The sequence below is a fragment of the Salarias fasciatus genome, chromosome 7 (assembly GCF_902148845.1).
Source record: "Salarias fasciatus chromosome 7, fSalaFa1.1, whole genome shotgun sequence".
In the NCBI taxonomy this organism is placed as follows: domain Eukaryota; kingdom Metazoa; phylum Chordata; class Actinopteri; order Blenniiformes; family Blenniidae; genus Salarias; species Salarias fasciatus.
In genome coordinates, this window is record NC_043751.1 from 32660516 (window position 1) to 32680325 (window position 19810).

The 19810-nt window shown below is 55.4% G+C and overlaps 3 protein-coding genes across 4 annotated transcripts; 1 reads left to right on the forward strand and 2 right to left on the reverse strand.

Moving 5' to 3' along the window:
* Window positions 1–1795: 1795 nt before the first annotated feature.
* Window positions 1796–3785, forward strand: LOC115391867 (sorting nexin-20-like). 2 transcript variants are annotated; one of them, XM_030096285.1, is made up of 3 exons: window positions 1796–1950; window positions 2062–2204; window positions 2857–3785. In XM_030096285.1, the coding sequence occupies exons 1-3, from the start codon at window positions 1914–1916 to the stop codon at window positions 3526–3528; spliced, it is 852 nt and encodes a 283-aa protein (XP_029952145.1). In that variant the 5' UTR covers window positions 1796–1913; the 3' UTR covers window positions 3529–3785. The 2 variants fall into 2 exon arrangements, with proteins under 2 accessions (XP_029952145.1, XP_029952146.1); XM_030096286.1 differs by having other exon boundaries at window positions 2074–2204; window positions 2857–3780.
* A 1633-nt stretch (window positions 3786–5418) lies between these two features.
* Window positions 5419–10765, reverse strand: LOC115391860 (estradiol 17-beta-dehydrogenase 2-like). The gene is made up of 5 exons (XM_030096271.1): window positions 10427–10765; window positions 7716–7928; window positions 7441–7626; window positions 6662–6799; window positions 5419–6594 (listed from the first exon to the last, which is right to left on the reverse strand). The coding sequence occupies exons 1-5, from the start codon at window positions 10704–10706 to the stop codon at window positions 6257–6259; spliced, it is 1155 nt and encodes a 384-aa protein (XP_029952131.1). The 5' UTR covers window positions 10707–10765; the 3' UTR covers window positions 5419–6256.
* Window positions 10766–16817: 6052 nt separating this feature from the next.
* On the reverse strand, window positions 16818–19697 carry LOC115391871 (glucose-6-phosphate isomerase-like). The gene is made up of 9 exons (XM_030096289.1): window positions 19559–19697; window positions 19118–19161; window positions 18775–18927; window positions 18578–18707; window positions 18115–18191; window positions 17911–18039; window positions 17739–17814; window positions 17585–17651; window positions 16818–17119 (listed from the first exon to the last, which is right to left on the reverse strand). Exons 2-9 carry the CDS (start codon window positions 19118–19120, stop codon window positions 16996–16998), a joined length of 759 nt encoding a protein of 252 aa, XP_029952149.1. The 5' UTR covers window positions 19121–19161; window positions 19559–19697; the 3' UTR covers window positions 16818–16995.
* Between the last annotated feature and the right edge of the window lie 113 nt (window positions 19698–19810).

Consider the following 19810-nt stretch of genomic DNA (forward strand, 5'->3'; position numbering starts at 1 on the left):
ACGGCGGCACCGCGGCCCGGTGTCCCCCCACAGCGGGGACGGTCCCACCGAGACACACACACCCGGCACCGGACCCGGGGCCGAGCAGGACCCCGGACCGAACAGAACCCGGGACCGAACAGGACCCGGGACTCAGGCCACCGAGGGCGGCGCGTGCCCCCCGCTGCTGGTGCTGCTTCAATGAAAGAAAATTTATAGAAATCTCAATAAAATGTTTGACTGAACGTCCTCTGTCTGGATTTAACCTCCCTTCAGTTCATGTTATGTTCTCGGCTTCACATCATTAAACATGAAATAAATCATTTGCTAAACTTTAGAGTTTATTTACACTTCAGTAGCGGCTCTTCAGGTCCTGTCTCCTCCTCCAGACCCATGGAGGCTCTGCTGGTTCCCTGGTTCTTCAGGTCCTGTCTCCTCCTCCAGACCCATGGAGGCTCTGCTGGTTCCCTGGTTCTTCAGGTCCTGTCTCCTCCTCCAGACCCATGGAGGCTCTGCTGGTTCCCTGGTTCTTCAGGTCCTGTCTCCTCCTCCAGACCCATGGAGGCTCTGCTGGTTCCCTGGCTCTTCAGGTCCTGTCTCCTCCTCCAGACCCATGGAGGCTCTGCTGGTTTCCACGTCTTGTGGCGCAGGCGCATCAAAAGTAACTCTATCGGCCCGGAACAGCAGCGCTTCCCCCGCTGGATCTGAGCGTCTGAAGCTGCTCTGCAGCAGCTGTTCGTCTTTTCTCACCGTTAAAACTGCTCCTCTCCGTGCAGGATGGACCTGCGGACTTATTGAAAGTTAAAAATCCTTTATTAATCCCACAAGGAAGAATTTTTAGATATTCTGTAAGGGCATCATTTTATTTTTTAATTATTTTTTAATCTGTCCTGAATGTGTGCTGCTTGTGCTTCATGGCGTGTTTCAGATGTGCTCTGTAATTATTTTCACGCTCCGCCAGGTTCTTCTGCGCTGCACCGCCAGTCCGCACTGACTGAAACTTGCTACACGATGTCAGAGCTGTCGTGAGATTTCATCTTTCCGAACGATCACGACCAAATTGATAAATAACCAACCCGTCTTTCATATGGCCGTACGACGGGCGTGGCGTACGACGGGCGTACGACGGGCGTACGACGGGCGTATACCGCCGTACGACCGTTTGATAAATGAGGGCCAATAAGAGAACATTAAAATCCTTCCTGATGGACAGGGAGCCTGGAGCCATGTAGCCCCGCCCCCTAGTCATATGTGGCCCCGCCCCCTGGTCCAATCAGGACTTTAAACTGGTGTGATGTGGCCCCGCCCCTGGTCCTATTTGGCCCCGCCCCCTGGTCCTAGAGAGAAACGGGCGGCTCTGGCTTTATTCTTTAAGAAACAAACTTATTTCTATTTTGAATATGAGGAAGAAAATTCAGCTCGGAGTCAAAAACCAGGCTCAGGTTTCAACGAGTTGCTCTGGTTTAAAATCTACGACACTTGTTGTTCAAATGTAAATAAAAGCACAAAAATATTTTCTTTGCTTCTTGGCTGTGAGACAAAGCTCCTCTCCTCTGATTGGCTGTGAGACAAAGCTCCTCTCCTCTGATTGGCTGTGAGACAAAGCTCCTCTCCTCTGATTGGCTGTGAGACAAAGCTCCTCTCCTCTGATTGGCTGTGAGACAAAGCTCCTCTCCTAGAGGTCAGGGCCGTGACCCCTGACCCAGTGAGAGCCAGTCCCGGTCCAGACCTGCAGCAGCGGTTACAGTCACCCAGTTCAGCAGCGGCTGTTGTTCAGTTTCACTTCCTCTTCCTGCTTCCTGCTTCCTGCTGACGCTTCTCTTCTGCTCACAGCCCTTTGTTCCACACCGGAGTTCAGACGAGGTTCCAGACCGGGTTCCAGACCGGGTTCCAGACCGGGTTCTGGTGTGAGACCCAGTGTGGGGGATCTCCAGATGGACCCCGGAGCCCCGATGGAGGCCGGCGCCGCAGGTTTGTTCACCGCCGCCGCCTCAGCGCTGCCGTTCCCCTCCCCCGCCGCGCCGGCAGGCCGACGCCCCGAGCCGAGGTCCGACTGACGCTGCGGTCCGACTGACGCTACAGCCGGTGTTCCAGGCGGCTCCGCCTCGACCACCAGGGAGCTGCAGCAGGACTGGAGGGAGCAGAAGCAGAGGGACCGGCCCGTCAGGCTGCTGTTCCAGATCCCCTCGGCCCAGATCCTCCACAGCGCCGCACACAGACACGTGGTGAGACGCACAACAACAGCACACCACCACGACAACACAGCAAACAACACAGCAACACAACAACAGCACAACACCACGACAACACAGCAACACAACACAGCAACACAACAACACAACAAACAACACGGCAACACAGCAACACAACAACAACACAACAACACAGCAACACAACACAGCAACACAACAACACAACAACACAACAAACAACACAGCAACACAACACAACAACACAGCAACACAGCAACACAACACAACAACACAGCAACACAACAACACAACAAACAACACAGCAACACAGCAACACAACACAACAACACAGCAACACGACAACACCACCAACAGCACATCAGCCCAGATCCTCCACAACACCACAACGAAAAACAGAACACAAACCACAACAAACAACACAAGAACACACAACAACACCACAACAAACATAACAAACACAACAAACACAACAAACAGCACAACACACCCGTTAGCAGAACATGTTAGCAGAACCCGTCGCAGAGCGTGTTGTGAGACCGCAGCATCGGGCCCCGGTCCCCACTGGACCCTGGACCCTGGTCCCCGCTGGACCCCGGTCCCCGCTGGACCCCGGTCCCCGCTGGACCCCGGTCCCCGCTGGACCCTGACCCGTCCCTGTCTGCAGGTCTACACCGTGGTGGTCATGCGGTCCGGCAGGTTCGACTCCCGGCAGGCGTCGGTGCAACGCCGCTACAGCGACTTCCGGCGGCTCCACCAGGAGCTGCGGGCGGAGCTGCAGGAGGAGCTGGAGGAGGCGCCGCTGCCGCCCAGGCTGCTGACGGGGAACTTCTCGGCCGCCGCCATCGCGGCGCGCCGCCTGGCGCTGCAGGACTACCTCGCCGCGCTCTTCTCCGCCCGCCGCGTCCGCCGCTCGCCCCGCTTCGCCGCCTTCTTCACGGAGGCGGAGCAGCGGCGGGCGCACGGCCTGCTGCGGTCCGGCCGCTTCCGGCCCGCCGCCGAGCAGCTGCAGGCGGTCCTGGAGGTCCAGGAGAAGCTGCTGCCGTGGCAGGGCGCCGCCCTGACCGTCCCCGCCCTCTGCGCCCTCGCCGTCTGCCACCGGGACCTGGACGAGCCGGAGCGGGCCTTCGCCGCCGCCCAGCGGGCGCTGCCGGCCGCCAGGCGCTACGGGCCGAGGAGCCACCGGGCGGCGCTGCTGGACGCGCTGCTGGACCTGGGCTACCGGCTGGGCCGGCCCGTGGCTCAGCTGCAGGACGAGCTGACCGCCCTGAGGGACGCCGAGCGGGGCCCCGTGGCCCCTCGCTCTCTGAAGGAGCTGGTGGTCCAGGAGTTCCTCTGAGGAGCGCTCGGACCAGGTCAGGTCCCTCGGTGGTCCTTTAGTGATCCCTTTAGCACTCCTGAAGTGGTTCCTCAGTGGTCTCTTAGGGGCCCTGATTGGTCTCCTCATGGTCCCTTCAACAGTCCCTCAGTGGTCCTGTAATTATTCCTCTAGCAGTGCCTCAGTGGTCCCCTGGTGGCCCCTCACTGGTCCCCTGGTGGCCCCTCAGTGGTCCCCTGGTGGCCTCTCAGTGGTCCCCTGGTGGCCCCTCAGTGGTCCCCTGGTGGCCCCTCAGTGGTCCCCTGGTGGACCCTCACTGGTCCCCTGGTGGCCCCTCAGTGGTCCCCTGGTGGCCTCTCAGTGGTCCCCTGGTGGCCCCTCAGTGGTCCCCTGGTGGCCCCTCAGTGGTCCCCTGGTGGCCCCTCACTGGTCCCCTGGTGGCCCCTCAGTGGTCCCCTGGTGGCCTCTCAGTGGTCCCCTGGTGGCCCCTCACTGGTCCCCTGGTGGCCTCTCAGTGGTCCCCTGGTGGCCCCTCACTGGTCCCCTGGTGGCCTCTCACTGGTCCCCTGGTGGCCCCTCAGTGGTCCCCTGGTGGCCTCTCAGTGGTCCCCTGGTGGCCCCTCAGTGGTCCCCTGGTGGCCCCTCAGTGGTCCCCTGGTGGCCCCTCAGTGGTCCCCTGGTGGCCCCTCACTGGTCCCCTGGTGGCCCCTCAGTGGTCCCCTGGTGGCCCCTCACTGGTCCCCTGGTGGCCCCTCAGTGGTCCCCTGGTGGCCCCTCACTGGTCCCCTGGTGGCCTCTCAGTGGTCCCCTGGTGGCCCCTCACTGGTCCCCTGGTGGCCCCTCACTGGTCCCCTGGTGGCCCCTCAGTGGTCCCCTGGTGGCCCCTCACTGGTCCCCTGGTGGCCTCTCAGTGGTCCCCTGGTGGCCCCTCACTGGTCCCCTGGTGGCCCCTCACTGGTCCCCTGGTGGCCCCTCAGTGGTCCCCTGGTGGCCCCTCACTGGTCCCCTGGTGGCCCCTCACTGGTCCCCTGGTGGCCCCTCAGTGGTCCCCTGGTGGCCCCTCACTGGTCCCCTGGTGGCCCCTCACTGGTCCCCTGGTGGCCCCTCAGTGGTCCCCTGGTGGCCCCTCACTGGTCCCCTGGTGGCCCCTCAGTGGTCCCCTGGTGGCCCCTCAGTGGGCAGAAGGAACAGCGTCGGACCGAAGCTCAGAGGTTGGTGTCGTCTGTGAACAGTCGGACTAAGACAGCCTACAGACGGCGTCAACATGTTTCCATGGAGACCAGCGGTGGGTGTTTGGGAGGCGTTCAGGTGCAGGACGGAGTGCAGGAGAACTGGGTCCGGCCAGCAGGGACCGGAGGACGTGTCCGGACGTCTTCACCGCGCCGATGAACTCAGTCCACCGCCCGGATCCTGTCATGGCGCCGAGCACCAGCAGCCACGTGAGGCAGGATGTCCGTCAGCCGGCGCCTTGAGGACCACAGCGGCCACCGGACTGGCTGGACGCTCCAGGGGAGAGACCAGTCTGCAGCCGTCAGCTTTCTGTTTGAGGTTTATTGGTGTAACTTTGTCTGATTTACAATAAAAATAATAAAATTCTGATCTCTTCTGGAAGCAGCCGCAGCGCCGAGAGACGGCCAAATAATTTCAGCGGTGAAGGAACGGGCTGAGGCTGGACCTGAAGGACAAGTCCAGATCCCAGATCAAGAAACGGTTTGTTCTAAGAACAGACTCGGTGTCGAAACAGGAACCATCAGAAACCGTCAGAAACCGTCAGAAACCGTCAGACGTGTCGAAACGTGATTTCAGCTCAAACTTCCTCATTTCAGCAGTAAAGAAAAGAAGCAGTGGTGAACCAGATCTGAGTCCAGGTCCAGGTCCTGGATCCACATGCTGGGACCAGATGTGAGTCCAGGTCCAGGTCCTGGATCCACATGCTGGGACCAGATCTGAGTCCAGGTCCAGGTCCTGGATCCACATGCTGGGACCAGATCTGAGTCCAGGTCCAGGTCCTGGATCCACATGCTGGGACCAGATCTGAGTTGTCCAGATGTGTTTAATAATGATAATTTTCTGAGCAGCAAAAGGTTTGAATGTGACGAGATTCCAGTCAGAACCTGCGGGGTGGATCCTTCCTGTGCAGCGCTGCGGGCTGTAGTGAGCGGCGTGGTGTAGTGTTGTGCAGTGCGGTGCAGCGTTGTACGATATAGTGTAGCATTGTGCGGTGTTGTGTAACATTGTGCGGTGCAGTCCAGCGTTGTGTGGTGTAGCGTTGTGCAGTGTAGTGTTGTGCGGTGTAGCGTTGTGCGGTGTAGCGTTGTGCGGTGTAGTGTTGGGCAGTGTAGTGTAGTGTTGTGCAGTGTAGTGTTGTGCGGTGTAGCGTTGTGCGGTGTAGCGTTGTGCGGTGTAGTGTTGGGCAGTGTAGTGTAGTGTTGTGCAGTGTAGCATTGTGCGGTGTAGCGTTGTGCGGTGTAGCGTTGTGCGGTGTAGTGTTGGGCAGTGTAGTGTAGTGTTGTGCAGTGTAGCATTGTGCGGTGTAGCGTTGTGCGGTGTAGCGTTGTGCGTTGTAGTGTTGTGCGGTGTAGTGTTGTGTGGCGTTCTGTAACGTGCAGTGCGTCGTAGCGTTGTACGATATAGTGTAGCGTTGTGAGGTGTTGCGTTGTATGGTATAGTGTAGCATTGTGCGGTGTTGTGTAAAGTTGTGTGCTGTAGTGTAACGTTGTGCAGTCCTGTGCGGTCCTGTGCGGTTGTGTTACGGGGACGACTGTCTTTGCGCGGCCGGTTTCCTGTAGTTCAGGCGACTGACGAGGGAATCGAACCAGGAAGTGGGGCAGCAGCGGTACAGGACGGGCAGCAGCCCTCCCATGTGCCCCGGCGTGTAGAGGGGGCGGGGCCTGGGCGACAGCAGGGCGTGGACCACGTCGTCCACCACGGGGGTCAAGTCCACCGCCGAGAGGCGGGACATCTGGCCCAGCGCCAGCGGCAGACCCGCGATGTACTCCGACCCATAATCCTCTCTGGCCTCGGCGGAAGCGGCGGCCAGCAGGCGGCGGGCGTGGCGGCTCGCCGACTCCGAGTCGCCATAGATCCCTGCGGGGAAACGGAGCGTCACGACAACGTGGCGGCCGGAGGAGAGCGGCGGCGGCGAGCGGCGTACCGGTTCTGAAGGCCGTCGGCTGCACCACACACACCCGCACGCCCCACGCCCACATCTCCTGCCGCAGAACCTCCGAGAACATGGCGAGCGCCGCCTTCGACGCGCCGTAGGCGGCGAACATCGGCATGGGGACGTTCCCTGTGGAGCAACACGCTTTAGGCAACCCGTCCCGACAGAACCCCGGAGGCCCCGGAGGCCCCCAGACCCGGAACCAGGACAACATCATCCACAAGAGCTGAGACCCCCGTGCCCTCTGACCCCCCCACCATGCCCTCTGACCCCCCACCATGATACCAGCAACTCAAACTTAGAGAGAACCATACTGTTCCTGTGTGTGTGTGTGTGTGTGTGTGTGTGTGTGTGTGTGTGTGTGTGTGTGTGTGCGCGCGCGTGTGCGTGTGCGTGTGCGTGTGCGTTCTTGTATTTCTATCCTTGTTGGGGCCAAATGTCCCCACAAGGATAGCAAAATGTGGAACGACGTGCCTTGTGGGGACCTTTTTCCGGTCCTAAGTAGGAGAAACAGTGTTTTCTTGACCATGTTGTTGTTACTGAAAAAAGTAAAAGGTCAAAAACATTTCTTTAGGGTTAGGCTTTGTTGTGGTGTGGGTTAGGGTTAGGGTAAGGGTCAGGGTTAGGGGCTAGACATGAATGGGAGTCAATGGACGGTCCCCACAAGGATAGAAATACAAGACTGTGCGTGTGTGTGTGTGTGTGTGTGTGTGTGTGTGTCTGTGTGTGAGTGTGTGAGAGAGAGTTTGTGTGTGTGTGTGTGTCCTCACCTGCCAGGCTGGACACGTTGACGATGCGTCCTCCGGAGCGCCGCAGCAGCGGCAGGAAGTGCTGAGTCATCCTGACGGCAGACAGGAAGTTGACGTCCAGACAGCGCTGGTAGTCGTCCAGCGGCTGCAGCTCGGCGTCGGTGGGACACAGCAGCACGCCGGCGTTATTCACCAGGGCCCAGAGACCTGTGGGACGGGACGGGACGGGACCGGGACCGGGACGAGTCAGCAGACGTTCTGAAGCTGTGCCGAGTGGGCGGAGCCTGCGGTCTCACCTGCGTCGGCCACCCGCGCTCCGACGTAGCTGCGCGCCGCCTCCACCTGCCGCTGGTCGGTCACGTCGAGCTGCAGCACCTGCAGCCGGTCGCAGCGCCGGTCCCGGAGCCGCCGGGCGCCGTCTCCGTCCGCGTCCAGCACGCCTGCGAACACCGTCAGGCCCCGCTGGCTCAGGGTCACCGCCAGGGCGTGGCCGAAGCCCGAGTCGCAGCCTGCAGGGGGCGACGGCGGACCGTTACGGTGCGTTCACACCGGGCGCGAGTAGCGTCGCGCGGTTCGCCCCTGGTCGGCCGCGTGTGCATTGTATGACCCAACAGCGGCTGCCGCTGAATTCGCGTCTGTCGCCGGCGGTCTGCTTCATTGCTTGATAAACCCGACAGCGGCGTGGCGGCGAGTCCAGGCGACGGGTCTGGATTCAGAATATTTTGCAGAGGCGTTCAGCGCATGGTGAGTTTCACCGTTTATTCCAGGAGCTGCGCCGGGATGAAGGACGCTTTCAGCGGGACTTCGTCTCTCCAGGGTCAGTTTGACGAGCTGCTGTCCCGCTTCGGCGCTCTGTCTCCCCGGGGACCCGACCTCTCCGTGAACTCGCCGTTTCACCAGCAGTAAACACCGTTTCACCACAGTCTGTTTACTCAGGTCACCGGGACCCGACCTCCTCACTGGTCTTCCTCCAACCTCCTTTTTATTCCTGTCCCAATAAAAATATGACGATGGGCTCAGGGCGAGGCCGACCGCTGTGACCAGTTTCTGGTCCATTTCTGGCGTTTCCCGGGTCTCCGGTCCGTCATAAATGACGTCATGTAGAGCGGCTCTGTGATTGGTTCGCCGCTCGCGAATTCGCTCAAAAGTTCAACATTCCCAACTTTCAGCGGCTCGAGTAGAGCGGTTCACGCCGCTCAATTCGCTGAATTCGCGCCGTGTGACCGCTCGCCGCTTTCTGGCCGCGTGAAAACCATATATTTTCTATGTAAATCGGCCGCTCTTGCCGCGCTATTCGCTTCCGGTGTGAACGCACCATTAGACTGCAGGTGCAGCGGGTTGTAAGAGATTCCCAGAAACACTGAGAGGATCCGCTTCTCCCACAGTGGATCAGATTCCAGATCCGGTTGATCCAGGTGGTCTACACCGATCACGAATCCGCTGCTTCCTCATATAAACCCAGTCTGACAGCGGAGCGGATCACGGGCTCTACCAGGTGTTCCCTGGTACGGACTGACGAGATGACGAGACAGGAAGCAGTAAACTGAAAGCAGTAAACAGGAAGTAGGAAGCAGTAAACAGGAAGTAGGAAGGAGTAAACGGGAAGTAGACCAAAAAGCTAGCAGCAGAGCTGGACGGTGCTGAGAAACACTTTCTAATAAAAACCCAGAGAGAACAAACCCTGGAGCAGAGGTGGAGCCGGGGGTTGAAAGAGCTCGGTGGTAGACTACCCGCGGACCACCGCCCGGTGTGACGGATGAACTGGTTTCCATGGTAACAAGTACAGTTCCTGTAAACACCTGCTGGAAGCAGCAGATGTTAGAATCAGACTCACTAAAGACTCTGAACTGATGAATTTCCTGGAACTGTAGAGAACCGGCGTCACTAGAACCTCTACAAGGTTCAGGTTCAGCATCTGCTGGTCACCAGTTAACACGGACACCAGCTCATCTGAAACACCGGCAGGCGGAGCGGATCCCCGGTGGGGGCGGGGCTCCGCCCGGGGGAGGAGCTCTCTGAACAGCGGCTCATTCTGGATCAGATAGAACCCTCTGAGGACCGCTGCTCTGAGAGGAAGAACCTCAACGTTCCTGAGGAGCTGCTCTCAGACATGGCGTCCATTTGGGAGGAACCGGATAATCCGGTCCACCCAGGCCTCCGCCCAGAGCTCCGCCCAGGACCCTCCTGAACCAGGCCTGGTGCCCTCCATGGATGTTTAATCTGAATGTTTTCAATGTGAACCGGGCCGTTGCCTCATTGCCCTGGTTCTGGTTCTGGTTCTGGTTCTATCTTGTCATGTCAGCTGTTCCTGCTGCTCTGGTCCAGCAGGAACCCGTCCCTGCTGCTGCTGGACTCCCGGCCGGACTGACGGGGAACCGGTTGAACTAGCTGAGGATGATGTAATGACTACACGGAGGGGGCGGAGTCACTGAGGGAGGCTGCCGGCGGGGGGCGCTGTGGCGCTCACGTGGCGCAGCTCAGGTTTCATTCTGGGTCCTGGTCCGGCTCTGGCTCGGGTCCGGTCCGGTGTTGCAGACCAGGACTGGACTGTCAGGCTGTCCGGACTGGTCCGTCCCGATGAGGACCACCAGAACCCGTCCTCAGCCCAGACCCTGGACTTCCTGGTCCCTGCAGGTCTGGTTCTGTTCTGGACTTTGAAAGACGGGTTCCTTTACAGGGTTCCTCTGTTCCTCTGTTCCTCTGTTAGGTTCTTCAATTTCATCAGCTGCAGGTTAAGGAGACGGAGAACCGGTTCCGCCTGGATCTGTGTGTGTGTGTGTGCGTGTGAGTGTGTGTGAGTGTGTGTGTGTGTGTGTGTGTGTGTGTGTGTGTGTGTGTGTGTGTGTGTGTGTGTGTGTGTGTGTGTGTGAGAGTGAGTGTGTGTGTGTGTGTGTGAGAGTGTGTGTGTGTGTGTGTGTGTGAGTGAGTGTGTGTGAGAGAGAGTGTGTGTGTGTGTGTGTGTGTGTGTGAGTGTGAGTGTGAGTGTGAGTGTGTGTGTGTGTCTGACCTGTCAGCAGAACCGTCCTATCAGGTTGCAGCTCCTCCTCCTCCCAGCAGACCACCAGGCCGCCCAGCAGCAGAACCCAGACCAGGTCCGGGTTCTGAGACAGGAACAGGCTGCAGGTGGTGAAAGCTGCGGCGCCGGCCCAGAGGGCGGCCCACAGGAGGAGCCACAGGAGGCCCCGCAGCAGGCCCCGCGGGACGCCCCGGAGGCCCCGGCGGAGTCTCCAGCCCAGAGCGACCAGCAGCAGCGCGGCGGCGGCGGCGGCGGCGCTCCACACCTCCATCCTGCCTCCGCCCGTCTGCCGCCGCAGCCGCTCCGCCGGTCCGGGCGGCCCAGGCTCCGCCCACACACACACACCTGTGCGGGTGTGTGCGTCTGTCAGCTGTGGGTTCCGGGTGGCAGTGACTCGGCGCACGGCAGGGGGCGTGGCAGGGGGCGTGGCCTGAGGCCCCACATCCTGCAGAACAGGCTGCAGATAAACATCAGCTTCACGCCGCTGCGCCTCCAGCATGCTGCCGCTCCGGCTCCGGCCGGGGGGGCGGAGCCTGGAGCCTGGAGCGCAGACATTAACCCCTGACCCCTGACCCCTGACCCCCGACCCCGAGTGCGCACTCGTGGACTTGGAGAGTACACACCTGTTAGTCAGACTTCGAGACTTTCGACGAGGCGAGAACATCGAAGTTAATGCGCGACTGGAACAAGCGGACTTGAGGACTTCATGGTGTCTACAGCCAGTATGATGGTTTTCATTCGTTCATGCATTGAAAGATTGATCAAAAAGCAACATAACGTGAGTGTTTATAGCGGCCAGTGATCAGGAAGTATGAGAGGAAGAGAGGAGCTGGTGTGGAACAACTTGACATAGCAAGTGGCTGCATTAAATATTGGAAAAAGGTTAAAATGACGATACAGGATGGTCGACACAGAGAACTGTGGCCAAACTGCTGGTACCTGTTCTGTCTCATCAATGTGTGTAAAACAGCTACTCTGACTTCTGGCCTCCTGCCCTCCTAAACAGCTGTTCAGTTAGTGTTTAACTACTTGGAGCTGAGCTCAGAAGAAAAGCAGCTGATCAGACATTTCTAAAAAACACAATTCTTTCACTTTGTTTTGCTGCCTGTCCTCCCTGTGTGTCCTCTGTCCTCCGTCTGCTCCGGTCTTCGTGATGCACTGATTTACATGAGTCTAATATACATTATAGAGCTGAACACATCAGTATCACCATTCAGTTCTCTCCTCAGTAAAAACATCAATGTGCTGCAAAGAGAGAGATTAATCATAAACAGATGTCTAACAAATAAAGTCAGGAGTTCAAGGAAAATGTATTAAACTTCAACAGAACCTTCAAGAATAAAAGCAAAAATAAGTGGAACCATCAGGAAGGTTTAAAAAATGACATGTTTTTAAAAGTTCTACAGTTCTTTCTTTTATTTACCAGGAACAACAACATGAACAGCTCAGTATTTGTATTTGTATTTATTCGTTCATTTCAGGCAATTACTACACAATAATGCACAAAGAAAGGAAACATTCACAGGAGCAATAAACAATGTAACAAGTAACCAAGTAACAGGATTGAATTATGCCTGAAAGGGAGTGAGAGGAAGAAAACGTATTTAGTCCCACCCCCGATTGTCCTTAATATAATTGGAAAAAAAAAATTCACTTCCATAGTTGCATATACACACATGGAGATTAATAATTCATTAATTTGGATCTACATAACAAAAATTTGAAACAAGGTGGCGTTATAACAGATAACATATACATACTTGAATAAAAGTATACCAACACTGGTAATGAGCAGTATACCAGGGTAAAGAAGCAACAGAAACACACTCTGTAATGTTGATGTGAATTCAAGACCCACACTGTGTGTCCTGCGACCAAACTCTACGTTTATATTGCAGTTTGAATCTATGAACATTTCGGCATTGCTTGTGTTGAGTGTCCAGGTTGTTCCACAACTTAACCCCACAAACCGATACACAAAAACGTTAACGGGTAGATTTTGTTTCTGGTATTTTGAAATTTCCATACCCTCTTAAATTATGAACTGTCTCTTTTAATTCGAAGAACTGTTGTATATTGGTAAATGGTAAATGGACTACACTTATATAGCGCGTTTTCATCTGCATGAGCAGAGACCAAAGCGCTTTACACTGCAGGATCACATTCACCCATTCACACACACATTCACACACCGGTGGAGGTGTGTATTATTTGGCAATGTTTTATTAAATGCTTTGTACAGAATAATTGAGGTGTTATATTTCACAAGATCATTGATTTTTAATAACCTAGACTGAATAAAAAGATTGTGAGTATGCTGTAGAAATCTGGCCTTGTGTGTGATCCGCACGGCTCGTTTCTGCAGTATGACTCGGGGATTTATTGCGCACCGGTAAGTGTTCCCCCACACCTCCACACAACACGTGAGGTATGGGAGTACCAGCGTACAGTACAGAGTACGGAGGGCATGAGCATCAAGGCATTGTTTTACTTTGTTTAGAATATAGAGGCTTTTGGATATTTTTGTTTTTATATGTTTGATGTGCTTTCCAACATAATTTATTTTATTATCAATTACTATACCGAAAAATTTATTCTCACAAACATTTTCAATTTCAGTACCTTCAATAACTATTTGCAGAAGTGACTTTGTTTTAGAATTACCAAACATCATTACTTTAGCTTTACTTATATTTAGAGACAGTTTATTTATGTCCATCCAGGTTTTTATTTTATTGAGTTCCATGTTCACAGTTTGTACAAGCTCATTGTAATCATTACTACTACAGAATATATTTGTGTCATCCGCAAAAAGAAAGAGTTTTAGGGATTGAGATACATTAAAAATATCATTGATGTACAAATTAAATAGTTTTGGCCCTAAGACGGACCCCTGGGGGACACCACAAACAAAGCCAAGCTGCTCGGATACATGCTTCCCTATTTTTACAAACTGCACCCTTCCTGTCAAATAGCTTTTGATCCAGTCCCCAGCTACACCTCTAACCCCGTATTTTTCCAGTTTATTTACTAAGATGAAGTGATTGATTGTGTCAAATGTTTTTTTGAGATCAATGAAGACACCGACTGCCATTTTTTTCTGATCCAGTGCAGTAGTAATTTCTTCAGTGGCTTCCATTAGAGCCATTGAGGTGGTTCATGGCTGTAAAACCATACTGAGCGTCAGTTATTATGTTATGTTTCTCCAGGAACTTATCAAGTCGAGAGTCAAAGAGTTTTTCAAGAATTTTTGAAAATTGTGGCAACAGTGAAATCGGTCTATAATTTGTGAACCAGTGTTTGTTCCCATTTTTGAAAAGCGGAATTACTTTTGCGATTTTCATTTTGTTTGGAAAACGTCCAGACTGAAATGATAAGTTACATATGTGAACGGTTCTGCAATATTAAAAATTACATTTTTAACTAAGAACATGTCACTATTGTGATAGTCGGTGGAGAACTTATTTTGACATTTCAGTACTGTATCTACAACCTCCTGCTCATCTGCTGCCAACAGAAACAGTGAGGATGGATTGTTCTTAATGAGGTTAATTCATTGGTTCCATGATTTGAAATTGTTGCAGCCAACTCAGGGCTGATATTTACAAAAAAATTATTAAAGCTGTTTACTATATGACTCATGTTGTGATTTCCACCATTTTTGTCAATGAAGTAATCCGGATACGTTGACTTAAAGGAACCATTTTTGATTAAACCATTAAGAACATTCCAAGTTTCTTTTATATTCCTTTTGCTTTCATTTAATTTTCTTCTGCAGTATAGCTGTTTGCTTGTTCTCATGACGTCAGTTAGTTTGTTTCTGTACGACTTATATTTTTGCTCCGCTTCTTTAGTTTTTAATTTAATAAATAATTTATGGAGGTTATTCTTCTTTTTACAAGCATTGATTATCCCTTTTGTAAGCCAAGGTCTAAGTTTACGTTTTGCCCTTGAATAGAATTCTTTTACTGGGCAGTTTTTATCATATAAGGAAATGAATATATCCAAAAACTTGCTATAAGCACTGTCCACATCCGTTTCTCCATATGCAGCACTGCAGTCCTGTCGGGCTGAACTGTTGTTCAGGTCGTTGATTGTTTCTTCATTTCTTATTCGCTTGGAGATGACTTCTATGGGGTGTTTTATGTTCTTAAAGTCACAGTCGTCCAGAGTAAAAACAGGTAGATGATCAGAGATGTCAGTGATCAGGAGGTCATGTGACTCCAGTCTTCAGGGGTTCCTGGGAGAACAGATTCTACAGATTCTGCTCCAGGAAAAATCTCCTGGATGGAGTCAGGAGCTCCGGTCTGGTTCTGCAGGGTTCTGCTGGACCGTCCTCAGTGCTGTGGATCAGCTGATGAACCTCATCTCAGTGATCCACTTCCAGACAGGAGCAGGAGGAACCTGGAGCTTTGCTGTCCTGGTCTTCAGGCGTTTCTCCGTCCTGCTGGAGTCGCTGCAGAACCACAGAAACATCTGTTCCCTGAACAGAGGGTTCTCCCTCCGTCAGACTGCAGGGTGTTTGTGACGCCAGAGGAGCTTTACTGAGGTCTGTACTGAGGCCCTGGTCCTGCTCAGATCCACCATGAACCAGCTGGTCCTGCTCAGATCCACCATGAACCAGCTGGTCCTGCTCAGATCCACCATGAACCAGCTGGTCCTGCTCAGATCCACCATGAACCAGCTGGTCCTGTCTCCACCAGCTGGGTTCTGCTGGGTGGAGGTTCAGACTCAGACCTGCAGACCCAGGAGCCGTTATGACTCCAGACTGCCACCTGCTGGAAGGAAGAAGCTTTATCTCAATAACCAGAAACACAAACATGAACACAGTGAGATCAAGATCACAACAGCTCAGTCACAGGAAGCCTCTCTGGCGTCACTCAAAGTACAGAACCAGGTCTGACACCTTGGATCAGGCCTTCAGATTATACCTCTTATATTTATAGCTTGTTTGGCGTCACAGTCGACCCTGCAGACGTCCCAAAGTCTCTGATGAGGACAAAAAAAAAAAAAAGAATCACACACTACTAACTCAATACATTATTCATACGTGCTTTAATTGAAGCATGGAAAAACAAACCTCCTCCATCCACATCCAGCTGCAGACCCCCTCTGGACCAGGTTCTGGTTCCTCAGTGGTCCCTTGATTGAAACAGTTCATGGTTTTAGTCTGAATGCACAACATTCACCGGTAGAACCAGTAGAAGACCTTTACACACTGAGACTGAACTTTATAGTCGATATTAACATCCACCTCGCATTTCATACATTAAAGTTAAATTAAACAGCTTTGAACCTGAACCGAGCAGATTTACTCTGAAACAGATTAAACTGGACCCAGACACCGCTGGATTCACACGAAGCGATCCGTATCTCCTGTTTAACCGCAGCGGAGTCGCAGCCTGCTGCAGCCGGCAGGAAGCAGCTGAGCGCCGCTCGCCTCCTGGCCGCCCGGTCCCCAGGAGTCCCAGACCATCGGAACCGGTTCAGATAGGCTTGATGTGGACAGACTGGGCCCATCTCAACATTCTGAACAGCTACATTCTGAAACACCGTTAAAGCTACCTTCTGTTAATATTTCAGAGTTTCTTTTTACTCACCTCTGTGTGTTCACTCCTCCGGCATGTCTTGTGAAATGCATTCTGGGTAATTTCGCTTCTCAAGTCTGCACAAGTCTGGTCCGATGCAGACTCGGTAAAGTGGGCGGAGTTCGTCACATCCGGGTATTTCATGCGTTCTTGGTGAGATGCGTACTTCTGGAGCCGTACTTGGTCTCTGGCTGATGACGTTTCACGAGTCGAGTTCACAAGAACAGAGAAGTACGCGTATGGAGACACGGCGCGGGTCCGCACTGGACGCCGACTTCGTGGCGGCCCTCTGCTGTAGGGCAGACGGGGTCGAAGGTCACGCTCAGGGAGCAAGACTTGTGCCCCGCCCCGTCACCTGCGGGATTCAAACCCACAAACCTTCTGACCTCCGGTCTGACCTCGAGGCCGCTGGGCCGGGGACGGAGAACCACCAGACAACCCGTTTCCACGGCAACCGTGGACTGAAAACCCAGGCCAGTTGGCAAGGTGGGACTTCTGGGAACCGCCTCCAGAGGAAGTCCTGGTCCTGGTCTCACCCTGGTGCTGCTCCGGGTCCTGGTCTTGCCCCTGGGTCCTGGTCCCGGACTCCACTCGCTCAGCAGACGGACAGTTCGTGACAGGAGGTCAGAAAGCGGTTCTCAGAGAACCCCGGAGAACCTGGTTCAGTCCGCCGTGCCAAGACCTGTCCCCCAGAACGTTCACGTTGTGGACCCGCCAGGACCCGGGTCATCTGGAACCCGCGTGGAACCGTTCCAGGCAGGGAGTTCAACATGAATTCACTCAGAAAGATTCACTCAGCAGGGTGACAAAGCTTTTATTTTGAAGGAACCACCTACAGTCACGAGCACGTTGACACGGAGACGCTGGACGTTCGTCCACAAAGCAACACACACTCCTTCACACTAAAGCTGCTGGTTCCCAGAACCACTCCGCCAATGGGAGCGGGGCGAGGCGGGGGGGCGGGGCCACAGCTCAGGCGAAGTTCTTCTTCAGGAAGTTGATCAGTCCGTTGGTGGACGAGTCGTGGGAACCGACCTCCGAGGCGTCCTTCAGCTCCGGCTCGATCCGCTTCGCCAGCTGCTTCCCCAGCTCCACCCTGAGGGACCAGAACCGGCAGGGGGGCGGTCAGGGAACCGGAACCGGCAAGGTGACAGTCGGGTCGGGTCGGGGAACGGGAACCGGCAGGGGCACGGTGGGGTCGGGGAACGGGAACCGGCAGGGGCACGGTGGGGTCGGGGAACGGGAACCGGCAGGGGCACGGAGGGGTCGGGGAACGGGAACCGGCAGGGGCACGGTGGGGTCGGGGAACGGGACCCGGCGGGGGCAGGGTCGGGTCGGGGAACGGGAACCGGCAGGGGCACGGTGGGGTCGGGGAACGGGAACCGGCAGGGGCACGGTCGGGTCGGGGAACGGGAACAAACAACGGGACTATCAGGGAAAGTCTTTGTGGTTCCCTGAAGGGACCACAAAGACTGGAGTGGTGAACATTAGAGGAACCGGTCCCAGGGCCCGGGGCCGGGGAACAGGACCAGGACCCGTCCAGGCGTCGGGGAACACTCACCCCCACTGGTCGTAGCTGTTGATGTTCCACACCACTCCCTGGACGAAGATCTTGTGTTCGTACATGGCTGAGAGCAGAGGACATCACGTGAGAGGGGGAGTGGTCAGAGCAGGCCCCTCCCCTCCCGGTGGCCCCGCCCCCTCCTGGCACTCACCAATCAGAGCTCCCAGAGTGAAGGGGCTCAGCTTCTTGAAGACGATGGAGTTGCTGGGTTTGTTTCCCTGGAAGACCTTGAGGGGGCGACAGAGCAGCGCTATGACTGAGGTTGGGGTCAGGGGTCGGGGGTCAGGGGTCGGGGGTCATGGAGCAGTGGGTCGCTCTGCTACCTTGTGCGGCAGCAGCTTGTGCAGCCGGTCTCCCTTCAGGCCGGCCGCCTCCAGCTCCCCCTGCGCCTCCTCGGGGGTCTTCCCCTTCATCAGGGCCTCGGTCTGGGCCAGGAAGTTCGCCATCAGGATCTGAAGACAGGGGGACCGTCACCCGGGGGGGGGGGGGGGGGGGGGGGGGGGGGGGGGGGGGGGGGCGGGGCTTACCTTGTGATGGAGGTTGTCTCTGATTGGATGTTGAGACTGAGCCGGGATGAGGAAGTCAGCAGGAATCATCCGAGTTCCTGAGGACAGACCAGACTTCAGGAAACTGGGGGGGTCTTGTTGGTTTTTTGGGGGTCTGGGGGGGGTCTAGTTGGGTCTTGTTGGGTCTGGGGCAGTTTGGGGGGGGTCCAGTTGGGTCTGGGGGGGTCTTGTTGGTTTTTGGGGGTCTGGGGGGGGTCTAGTTGGGTCTGGGGCGGTTTGGGGGGGGTCCAGTTGGGTCTGGGGGGTCTTGTTGGTTTTTTGGGGGTCTGGGGGGTTCTGGTGGGGTCTGGTGGGGTCTAGTTGGGCCTAGGGGGTCTGGTGGGGTCTGGGGGGGTCCGGTTGGGTCTGAGGGGGTCCTATTGGGTCTGGGGGGGTCTAGTTGGGTCTGGGGGGGTCCAGTGGGGTCTGGGGGTCCGGGGTGAACCTTGGTGGATCAGCTGGTAGAAGGCGTGCTGGCCGTTGGTTCCCGGTTCCCCCCAGACGATGGGTCCGGTGTGGTAGTCCACCCGGGACCCGTCGGCCGTGATGTACTTCCCGTTGGACTCCATGTCCCCCTGGGGACGAGACGGAACGTCAGCGGGGACAGGGGGAGCTGCGGGGGTCCGGTCCGGTCCGGCCCACCTGCTGGAAGTAGGCGGCGAAGCGGTGCAGGTACTGGTCGTAGGGCAGCAGGGCCTGGGTCTCCGCCCCCCACAGGTTGATGTACCAGACCCCCAGCAGGGCCAGGAGGACCGGCACGTTCCGCTCCAGAGGGGCGCTGCGGAAGTGGTTATCCTGCGCACACACACACACACACACACACACACACACACACACACACACACACACACACACACACACACACACACACACACACACACACACACACACACACACACACACACACACACACACACACACACACACACACGGGTCTCAGCGGTTCTCCAGCGGTTCTGGTTCTGCCGGGCTAGCGGGGCGGTACCATCCAGTGGGCTCCAGACAGAAGCTGCTCGAAGTTCTCGAACCCTGGAAGAGAAGGAGAACCGTCAGCAGGCAGAAGCGCCCTCTGCTGGCCACGCCCCCGTCAACGCAGCGTTACCATGACGACCATCAGGCCTCACTGGAGCCACAGAACAGCTCCTGACACGGACGCTTTACTTTGAAGGACTGAACGGTCACGGGACGCTTTTACTTTGAAGGACTGAACGGTCACGGGACGCTTTTACTTTGAAGGACTGAACGGTCACTGGACACTTTTACTTTGAAGGACTGAACGGTCACTGGACACTTTTACTTTGAAGGACTGAACGGTCACTGGACGCTTTTACTTTGAAAAACTGAACTGTCACTGGACGCTTTTACTTTGGCGGTGGAGAAGCCGACGTATGAATCAGGGGAACTGAAGGAACAGGAAGTGACGTACCGATGTGCAGAGCGATGGACAGACCGATGGCCGACCACAACGAGTAGCGCCCGCCGACCCACTGATGACATCACAGCAATCCACCAATCAGAGCGCAGGCAGAGAAAAACATCCACATGCAGGTTAATTCATCTGCTAGTTTACACTCAGGCAGCAGAACAGACGACCCTTCAAAATAAAGCTCAGAGGAGCCCAGTCTGAAGATCGTCATGTCACAGAGCATCTTCCTCCTCTGACAGCAGACGATAGAGC

Coding starts and splice junctions, on each gene's coding strand:
- LOC115391867 (XM_030096285.1), top strand. CDS start 1,914: ATGGACCCCGGAGCCCCGATGGAGGCCGGCGCCGCAG. Junction 1,951..2,061: donor GATGGAGGCCGGCGCCGCAG/GTTTGTTCACCG, acceptor CTGACGCTACAG/CCGGTGTTCCAGGCGGCTCC. Junction 2,205..2,856: donor GCGCCGCACACAGACACGTG/GTGAGACGCACA, acceptor CCCTGTCTGCAG/GTCTACACCGTGGTGGTCAT.
- LOC115391860 (XM_030096271.1), bottom strand. CDS start 10,706: ATGGAGGTGTGGAGCGCCGCCGCCGCCGCCGCCGCGCTGCTGCTGGTC. Junction 7,929..10,426: donor TAGGACGGTTCTGCTGACAG/GTCAGACACACA, acceptor CGCCCCCTGCAG/GCTGCGACTCGGGCTTCGGC. Junction 7,627..7,715: donor AGCGCGGGTGGCCGACGCAG/GTGAGACCGCAG, acceptor CCCGTCCCACAG/GTCTCTGGGCCCTGGTGAAT.
- LOC115391871 (XM_030096289.1), bottom strand. Junction 18,040..18,114: donor GAGACAACCTCCATCACAAG/GTAAGCCCCGCC, acceptor CCCTGTCTTCAG/ATCCTGATGGCGAACTTCCT. Junction 17,120..17,584: donor AACAGCTACGACCAGTGGGG/GTGAGTGTTCCC, acceptor CTGGTCCCTCAG/GGTGGAGCTGGGGAAGCAGC.